The sequence below is a fragment of the Oncorhynchus keta genome, chromosome 18 (genome assembly GCF_023373465.1).
Source record: "Oncorhynchus keta strain PuntledgeMale-10-30-2019 chromosome 18, Oket_V2, whole genome shotgun sequence".
NCBI lineage: Eukaryota > Metazoa > Chordata > Actinopteri > Salmoniformes > Salmonidae > Oncorhynchus > Oncorhynchus keta.
The window spans coordinates 29692133-29702909 of record NC_068438.1 but is presented as its reverse complement, the minus strand read 5'-3'; the positions used below and the strand labels follow the sequence as shown (position 1 = coordinate 29702909).

Here is a 10777-nt window from a genome sequence, read left to right as displayed (position 1 = left end):
ATTTTTTAAATGACTGTCCCTTTAAAGGCCCTAAGCAGATGATACTGTTCTTATTGTAAATACTAATCTTTACTTCATGCACATTGCACAAATTATGGATGTTTTTTTTCATATTTATTTAGGAAGCTCAAGCTATCTACTGTGATCTATCGTGGCCTCAACATTTCTGCATCTCAAAAGAATATAGCATGCCATCCCACTATAAAACATTCAGTGGCCAATGCTTGTGCTCATGCTACTACTCCACCCATCAGGAGAGAGTGCTCTGAAATACATTAGTGATGAATGGATCAATGTCCCAAACTCCCAGAACTCGCAACCGATATACACTTCTCTTCTGAGAACCTTTATATGATGAAGTTTAGAGCAGTATAGATATGGACTGGAGACAGACATCAGCAAAGCTTGTCCACATACAGTTCATAGAGTCACACTTCAGCAAAGCTTGTCCACATACAGATATGGAGTCACACTTCAGCTAAGCTTGTCCACATACAGTTTATAGAGTCACACTTCAGCAAAGCTTGTCCACATACAGTTTATAGAGTCACACTTCAGCTAAGCTTGTCCACATACAGCTTATAGAGTCACACTTCAGCAAAGCTTGTCCACATACAGTTTATAGAGTCACACTTCAGCAAAGCTTATCCACATACAGATGTGGAGTCACACTTCAGCAAAGTTTGTCCACATACAGTTTATAGAGTCACACTTCAGCAAAGCTTATCCACATACAGATGTGGAGTCACACTTCAGCAAAGTTTGTCCACATACAGTTTATAGAGTCACACTTCAGCAAAGCTTGTCCACATACAGTTTATAGAGTCACACTTCAGCAAAGCTTGTCCACATACAGATATGGAGTCACACTTCAGCAAAGTTTGTCCACATACAGTTTATAGAGTCACACTTCAGCAAAGCTTGTCCACATACAGATATGGAGTCACACCTCAGCAAAAGCTTGTCCACATACAGATATGGAGTCACACCTCAGCAAAAGCTTGTCCACATACAGATATGGAGTCACACCTCAGCAAAGCTTGTCCACATACAGATATGGAGTCACACCTCAGCAAAGCTTGTCCACATACAGATATGGAGTCACACCTCAGCAAAGCTTGTCCACATACAGATATGGAGTCACACCTCAGCAAAAGCTTGTCCACATACAGTTTATAGAGTCACACCTCAGCAAAAGCTTGTCCACATACAGATATGGAGTCACACCTCAGCAAAAGCTTGTCCACATACAGTTTATAGAGTCACACCTCAGCAAAAGCTTGTCCACATACAGTTTATAGAGTCACACCTCAGCAAAAGCTTGTCCACATACAGATGTGGAGTCACACCTCAGCAAAAGCTTGTCCACATACAGATATGGAGTCACACCTCAGCAAAGCTTGTCCACATTCAGATATGGAGTCACACCTCAGCAAAGCTTGTCCACATTCAGATATGAAGTCACACCTCAGCAAAGTTTGTCCACATACAGTTTATAGAGTCACACTTCAGCAAAGCTTGTCCACATACAGATATGGAGTCACACCTCAGCAAAAGCTTGTCCACATACAGATATGGAGTCACACCTCAGCAAAAGCTTGTCCACATACAGATATGGAGTCACACCTCAGCAAAGCTTGTACACATACAGATATGGAGTCACACCTCAGCAAAGCTTGTCCACATACAGATATGGAGTCACACCTCAGCAAAGCTTGTCCACATACAGATATGGAGTCACACCTCAGCAAAAGCTTGTCCACATACAGTTTATAGAGTCACACCTCAGCAAAAGCTTGTCCACATACAGGTGTGGAGTCACACCTCAGCAAAGCTTGTCCACATACAGATATGGAGTCACACCTCAGCAAAGCTTGTCCACATACAGATATGGAGTCACACCTCAGCAAAAGCTTGTCCACATACAGTTTATAGAGTCACACCTCAGCAAAAGCTTGTCCACATACAGATATGGAGTCACACCTCAGCAAAAGCTTGTCCACATACAGTTTATAGAGTCACACCTCAGCAAAAGCTTGTCCACATACAGATGTGGAGTCACACCTCAGCAAAAGCTTGTCCACATACAGTTTATAGAGTCACACCTCAGCAAAAGCTTGTCCACATACAGATGTGGAGTCACACCTCAGCAAAAGCTTGTCCACATACAGATGTGGAGTCACACCTCAGCAAAAGCTTGTCCACATACAGTTTATAGAGTCACACCTCAGCAAAAGCTTGTCCACATACAGATGTGGAGTCACACCTCAGCAAAAGCTTGTCCACATACAGATATGGAGTCACATCTCAGCAAAGCTTGTCCACATTCAGATATGGAGTCACACCTCAGCAAAGCTTGTCCACATTCAGATATGAAGTCACACCTCAGCAAAGCTTGTCCACATTCAGATATGGAGTCACACCTCAGCAAAGCTTGTCCACATTCAGATATGAAGTCACACCTCAGCAAAGCTTGTCCACATTCAGATATGGAGTCACACCTCAGCAAAGCTTGTCCACATTCAGATATGAAGTCACACCTCAGCAAAGGTCATCCACGTACAGATACTGTATGGAGTCACACCTAAGCAAATCTTTTCCACATACAGCCTGCTCTTAATGAGCATCCACCATTTCCCCACTTCCCATAAAAATGTACTTTCAGTGTGGCATCGTGACTGACTCGGCTGATAAATGAAATGGGCTACGGGAGCTACTGATTTTCCAGTGTGATAGAAATTGTCATAATTTGGCCGGGTTTTACATCTCATTTCCTCTCCTGTGAAAAAGTGAGTTCCTAAAAACAGACTCGGACGGAAATGACCTGCTGCTTTAAATAGACCTGTCTTCCACAGAGAGAGACAGAGAGAAGACAGGGGAACAGTGAAACTCTCCCATTGTAGCTACCTCATTAACTCTGAAGGTAATGTTGGCACTAGTCTTCATGGCAATGCACATATTTTACTTTGTAGTATATAGAATTTTATAATGTTATATCTTGTTTATTGATATACACGTGTGGGATCGGCAGGTAGCCTAGCGGTTAATAAGAGCTTTGGCCCAGGAACCGAAAGGTTACTGGTTCGAACCCCCGGGCCGACTAGGTGAAAAATCTAAATGGATCTTAATTTTACCAGTTTCATTGCAGGAGTAAAACAAAAGAAGGTGATACATAAAAGAAGGTGATCATTTCTAATGGGAAATTAATTTTGATAGGCTACAAGAAGCTATAGTTTGGGTGTAAGCTACGGATGCATTTCGGATACACTTGTATGTCGTAGTAGAGCCCAATATATATCTTGTGTTATTAAGCTATATAAAACAAAATTTCAGATACATTTTTGTACATTTGAATGTTGCAGTTGTAGGACCTACAGAAGTAGGACATTTATTCTGTATGGTGCTTTAGCATTTGAGCGAGTGAGAGAATTTATGTAAGTCACAAGGCAATTTTTTTCAGCAACAACAGAGTGATCAAATTAAGATACAACATCTGTACAGTGGCTTTTTAGAAAGTAGAGTACATCACCACTTTTCACAATTGTAACATTTTGGCAGAGCTGTGTGTGGTAAGTCTAAATGAGACCGGCATTACCTAATGCCCCAAGACAACACTAATATAACTGAAAGTTTATTTTTTATTTTTTATTTATTGGACTGGTCAACAATGAGGTGTATTTGTGTCTCCTTTCGCAATCTTCCCCAATATTTAATTTTTATCATGATGTGCGTGCTGCTGACCATCTTTTTTCTGCTCCAATTACAAACTATGGTAGCCTCCTCTCTGCCAGGCACATTCCCCCCAGCATTCCTGTGCTGTGACCCCCTCCCCTCTTCTCCTGTGCCTCCAGCAGCACTGTCCGTCCATGTTGCAAACTAATTGGGTGATTGCTCCCCATTAGAGTCGCCATAGCTGGGTCACTCTGCTGTGCTGTAGAGGACAGAGGACATCCCCACAGTAAAAATATAGCTGGAGACTTTCAATGATTATGTAATACCTTTCTCATTCAATTGAGATCTGTCCAGACTTTTGTGAGGTGAGATTTAGAAGATAAAATAATGTATATTTGAATTGGACCCAGCCAGACATAGAGGCCCTATATTGATGTGGGAGATACTTAACTCCTGGCCTTCATTTAGCAATAGGCCTAATGACACTTTAGCCATGTAGACAAACTGAAATCTTGAGTTGCTAACTTTCCGGGTTGCTACTTTCTCGGTTTTAGATTATTTTCCCGGTGTCCATAAAATTAGGTTAATTAATAATCTGGGTGGACCATCCTTGTGGGGCCTTTTTCTGTCAGAGGGATTATCCAGTCTTGAGGGGGAGCCTATAGTAAGTCTACTCCCCAGACACACAGAGAGAGAGAGACTATAGTAAACCGACACAGAGAGAGACTATAGTAAACATACTCCCCAGACACAGAGAGAGAGAGAGAGACTATAGTAAACATACTCCCCAGACACGGAGAGAGAGAGAGACTATAGTAAACATACTCCCCAGACACACAGAGAGAGAGAGACTATAGTAAACCGACACAGAGAGAGACTATAGTAAACATACTCCCCAGACACAGAGAGAGAGAGAGACTATAGTAAACATACTCCCCAGACACAGAGAGAGAGACTATAGTAAACATACTCCCCAGACACAGATCGAGAGAGAGACTATAGTAAACATACTCCCCAGACACAGAGAGGAGAGAGAGAGAGAGAGACTATAGGAAACATACTCCCCAGACACAGAGAGAGAGAGAAAGACTATAGGAAACATACTCCCCAGACACAGAGCGAGAGAGAGACAATAGTAAACATACTCCCCAGACACAGAGAGAGAGAGAGGGACTATAGTAAACATACTCCCCAGACACAGAGCGAGAGAGAGACTATAGTAAACCTACTCCTCAGACACAGAGAGGAGACAGACTATAGTAAACATACTCCCCAGACACAGAGAGGAGAGAGACTATAGTAAACATACTCCCCAGACACACACAGAGAGAGAGAGAGAGACTATAGTAAACATACTCCCCAGACACAGAGCGAGAGAGAGAGAGACTATAGTAAACATACTCCCCAGACACAGAGCGAGAGAGAGACTATAGTAAACCTACTCCTCAGACACAGAGAGGAGAGAGACTATAGTAAACATACTCCCCAGACACAGAGAGAGAGAGACTATAGTAAACCTACTCCCCAGACACAGAGAGAGAGAGAGAGAGAGAGAGAGAGAGAGAGAGAGAGAGAGAGAGAGAGAGAAAAGAGAGAGAGAGACTATAGTAAACATACTCCCCAGACACAGAGAGAGAGAGAGACTATGGTAAACATACTCCCCAGACACAGAGAGAGAGAGAGACTATAGTAAACATACTCCCCAGACACAGAGAGAGAGAGAGAGAGAGAGAGAGAGAGAGAGACTATAGTAAACATACTCCCCAGACACAGAGAGAGAGAGAGACTATAGTAAACCGACACAGAGACAGACTATAGTAAACATACTCCCCAGACACACACAGAGAGGAGAGAGACTATAGTAAACATACTCCCCAGACACAGAGAGGAGAGACTATAGTAGCCTTCTCCCCAGACACTAATTAGTGGCAATATTTAATGAGATATGTTTGACATATTTACTTGGACTGCAGGTGTCTATGGCTGCCCACCTGCACTTGTCAGACTATGATGTTCACAATCTCTCAAAGCAATGTACCTGGATCTTTCTGCAGGGATGTGATGGTTACACCACCTCAGACAGGGGCAACAAAAATGACATTTTATTTGTTGTTATGCTATTGTCTTTTAAGAATGATTATGGTAGAACTAACACTGCATTAAGGTACCGTTTTTGATGGGCGTGTAAAAGGGTTTTTGATGGGCGTGTAAAAGGGTTTTTGATGGGCGTGTAAAAGGGTTTTTGATGGGCGTGTAAAAGGGTTTTTGATGGGTGTGTAAAAGGGTTTTTGATGGGCGTGTAAAAGTGTTTTTGATGGGCGTGTAAAAGTGTTTTTGATGGGCGTGTAAAAGTGTTTTTGATGGGCGTGTAAAAGGGTTTTTGATGGGTGTGTAAAAGTGTTTTTGATGGGCGTGTAAAAGTGTTTTTGATGGGCGTGTAAAAGGGTTTTTGATGGCCGTGTAAAAGTGTTTTTGATGGGCGTGTAAAAGGGTTTTCAACCTATATGATGTTTGTAGAAAGTTAATTATTTGCCTCGTTCGTTTATAAATCATTAATAGCCTGAACAGGCAGTCGATAACGCATTGGCTAAAGTTGTGTGACCGTGATTTTGATGGGTAACGCTGTTACCAAGTGTCTATAATAACAACATGCAGGCTATACAATAAATCAATATTTTTCGGCATGTGTATAGATAGCATATAGGCTAGGCTACTGAATGCAATTGTCAAAACCCTTGCAATATATGAAGAGGCGTAAGCAGTTACTGGTTACATCCTATGTCTATCACTGTGCGTAAAAGATAACATTCTTGTTGAGCGGATATTGATTGGGTCGCGCTCCTCGTGTAATTTCTACGAGCAACTGGAGCTCGTGTTCTCCATTCGGGTTCAAATGTTCTATTCATATTTCACTGCGACATACAAGTATACGTCTCCACAATGGCGGTAGTTTCAAGTGTCCACAGGCCTTGACTTTCGTGGTAAATCCTCGGTTGCTATCTGGATGCAACTGATTGGCTAAAAAACATAAAAAACGTCAAACTCGTCTTTTGATTGGAGCCACAGCCTTCCATCACTGAGTGGCTGGGTTCTCTGGCTGTGCATGTTTCCTAGGTCCTGACAGCACCATCCGGCTGGAGGGAGTCGACACTGGCTGCTTGTTTTCTAAATACAAGGGACTTTTGGATATTTTTTGTTTTTATTCATATTTTCCTTTAATGGATTTATGTGTGTGCTGCGTAGGGAGATAGTGTGCGGAACAAGCTGAGCACACGGGATCCAATGGGGAAAATAAGTTGACTGTGCTGTCGGAAGAATTTGTTTTCCTCGTTATCACAAAAAAAAATATAGCTAATTTTATCAACATGATTCGGATTTCTGGAGTCTGGGGTTGCGGGAATTGTGACATCTGAGGGAGGACAACGGTCCGTAGCCTATTTCTACAAGACGTCGTAAACGGCAACATTGTATCACATCTCGGTAGCGTTCTCGCTTTGCTTGGGTCTATTTGTTCTTGCAGTCAGTCAGTCTACTGCTACATAATATTGGAATTGTTGTTATATGCGGAACATTTGAAGTCTCCCATACTGTTCTCGCAACGCCTACTTACAAGTGGCTATCTAGCGAACAACGGTAGCTCGACCTCAAGCCGAATAACTTCTGCAAACTGCATGCAGCACAGGCGGTGGGAACAACGGCGGTGCTGGACCAGACAATATGGCAAACTTGAGTAATGAAAGATGAATGCTGTGCTATTTCCCATGTGATACATATCGGTTTCCCTTTTAATATCAAGAAGGGGAAATTGACCGAGTTTCGTCAGTGGAGAGGGGGACGCCACTTCCAACATGAGGGAGACCTAGGGCCGTGGATAATTTATTTATTGTGGGGGGTGCGGGTTCTTTTCTGTCGCATTTTTTATTTAAAAATTTTAACAAAATATACTTCATTTACATTTTAATTATTGCAATAGTTTAGTGGCCTATCTGCTATCGGTGCATGCGGAAGAAAATGTAATTACGAGAAGTAGGTCAGATCCGTGTAATGATAAAGCTTTCAGGGAGAGTGAGGTTGATCTCAGAATTATAGCTGACATGTTTATTTAATTCAAACCTTTTCAAGTTGGTTTTGTTGATTGTATGCATCGGGTCACAACCAATGACCAGTTAAACACCATCTGCCCAATCCTATAGCCTACCTTCACATGGGATATTATTTTCGCGTAAAATAAAAGGCGCATTTTCACCTATATCCCTCCTTTCCTTTCTTTTTTATTGTTATTGAGTGAATGGCTTTGTGCGGAACAACGGCTGCCAATGCCGCAAAAATGATGGCTGCATACAACGGTGGCGCCTCGGCAGTTGCTGCCCATCACCCGCACCATCACCACCAACTACCGCATCTCCCACCTCCCCATCTCCACCACCATCACCACCCGGGCCAGCATCACTTGCAACACCCCGGCTCTGCCGCCGCTGTCCACCCTGTACAACAACACGCTTCTACAGCAGCAGCTGCAGCGGCAGCCGCGGTAATGCTGAACCCGAGCCAGCAACAACCATACTTTCCCTCGCCAGCTCCTGGACAAGCCCCCGGCCCGGCAGCGGCAGCGGCACCTGCCCAAGTTCAAGCTGCGGCTGTCAAAGCTCACCACCACCATCATCAACACTCGCACCACTTACAGCCGCAGTTGGACATAGAGCCCGACAGACCCATCGGCTATGGAGCTTTTGGGGTGGTCTGGTAAGTGTTACAAATATGTTAACCTACCTACTGGATGAGGCAAAGAATGTGTGATGCCATGCGCTCTCTTTAAGGAGGCCGTGTGCACGTGACCTGACCTTGTGTAGTAGTAGGCTGCAAAGTTAGGTATGAATCAATATGTAGGCCTATGTTGTGATTATGTCAGTAACAGTTACAGTTATTTGGTGGAATCACAGGCCAAAAATCTTCAGAAGTGAGACTGAACTCACCTCCCCTATATCCCCCAATACTCAAAATCTAGGTATGTTTATGTACTGTTTAGTAGCTTATGAAGCATATCCAATTTCTAAGGTTGAGGTGAAAAAAATGTGAGTGTGAAGGTGGGAGGGTAAATAGCTTTTGATACACAGCTCTCTGATCCAGGGACCTGTCCTGGGGGTAACATCCCCAGATTGAACCATAAACTGTTTTTAAGACTTGGGATTAGGCTTTCATCTGTTTCTGGGCTCTCTTCAAGGGGCCAAGGCTCCCAACCTGGCCATGTTCAAGTGCCTTAGTTTTGGAAATACATTAGTTGGCCTATAGAACCACTTCTTCCAAGTACAGAGCACATGTGGATTCTGAGGGGCCTTGATGTTGCTACCAGTGCAATAACATGGTAATTACTACTACAGTATTACTGCAGCACTGTTATCACTCAGCAAGTGTCCTGTTTGTCAGTGATCAGTCATCTCATGGACCACCTCAGTCAAACTCTACCTGCCATTTTCTTTTCTCCACTCTAAAAACAACCCATTAATATACCTATGCTACTCCTACTGTACATCTCAAGGGGCCATATAGGGCGATTCCACGCCAGCGGGAGCTGAATAATTTTTTTGTATCTGAGTTTTTGGGCAATTCATACCTAGAAACTTTATTGGGAGGAAGTATGTTTGAAATGTATTTGTATCATGATGAAAGTGGGCATTTTAGGCCCTTTTTAGACCTATACACTGAGTGTACAAAACATTATGAACTAATCTTTCCATGACATAGACTGACCAGGTGAATCCAGGTGAAAGCTAGGATCCCTTACTGTTGGCACCTGTTAAATCCACTTCAATCAGCGTAGATGAAGGGGAGGAACAGGTTAAATGATTTTTAATCCTTGAGACATGGATTGCGTATGTGTGCTATTGAAAGGGTGAATGGGCAAGACAGAAGATTTAAGTGACTTTGAACGGGGTTTGGTAGTAGAAGCCAGGAGCACCAGTTTGAGTGTGTCAAGAACTACAACACTGCTGGGTTTTTCCACACTACAGTTTCCTGTGTGTATCAAAAATGGTCCACCAGCCAAAGGACATCCAGCCAACTTGACACAACTGTGGGAAGCATATTAGTCAACATGGGCCAGCATACCTGTGGAATGCTTTCAACACCATGTAGAGTACTTGTCCTGACTAATTGAGGCTGTTCTGAGGGCAAAGGGGGGTGCAACTCAATATTAGGAAGGTGTTTTCTACACTCAGTGTACATGCCTCCTGTAAGACCTTATGATCTGTGTACCATACATGATACAGACAACATCTTGGTATCTTTATTATTCTTATAGTGTGTGCTAACATAATGGACTATGTTTAGATTCTGAAACACACATTTTCACAGTAATTTATTCAACATTAAAACAATTAATATATATGAGTATCTCAAATCTACCCTTTTCGAGTTTGGAACAAAATACTCTTCAAAACACATAATATTTCCAGAGTGGGCCCTGATACTTTAAATTATTTTATAGGTAGAAATTGACATTATAGGTCATTAACCAATCACAGCCCTCCTTTAGGATTGAACATTCAGCAAATCACCAGCAGAGGGAGTTCCCTTTGAATCCATTTACCATTAACTGTGTTGGTGGTGCTCAATGATCAGAACTTCAGAATTAGCAAAGTCCTCTCTGGAAATGTGATGTACTTGTAGAGTATATTGTTACGAACAATATGTCTTAAAATGAACTAAACCTAAAAGGGTTGTTTTGAGATATTCATATTTTTAATGTTGAATAAATGACTGTGAAAGTGTATATTTCAGAATCTAGATATTACTCCATGTGTTAAAGCACACTATAAGGAGTATAATGACACTAATATGTTGTATGTATCATGTATGGTTCACGAATCACACGGTCTTACAGGAGGCATGTATAGGTCTAAAAAGGGCCTAAAATGGCCACTTTCATCAGGATTTTCTCAAAAATAATTTGTGATACAAATGTAATAAGCATTTCAAACATGCTTCCTCCCAATAAAGTTTCTATGTGAGAATTGCCAGAACAATCTGAGACCAAAAATATTTTCCGATGCCATGGAATCACTCTACAGGTACAGTTGAAGTCGGAAGGTTACATACATCTTCGCCA

The 10777-nt window shown here is 42.3% G+C and overlaps 1 protein-coding gene across 1 annotated transcript in view; it reads left to right on the top strand.

The window, feature by feature from the left end:
• Positions 1 to 6770: 6770 nt before the first annotated feature.
• Positions 6771 to 10777, top strand: part of LOC118396878 (serine/threonine-protein kinase NLK-like) — a 146866-nt gene continuing 142859 nt past the window's right edge. The window contains exon 1 of the mRNA XM_052467872.1: positions 6771 to 8415. Within this exon, the coding sequence (XP_052323832.1) occupies positions 7961 to 8415 (455 nt within the window). The 5' untranslated portion in view covers positions 6771 to 7960. The remainder of the gene's footprint in view (positions 8416 to 10777) is intronic.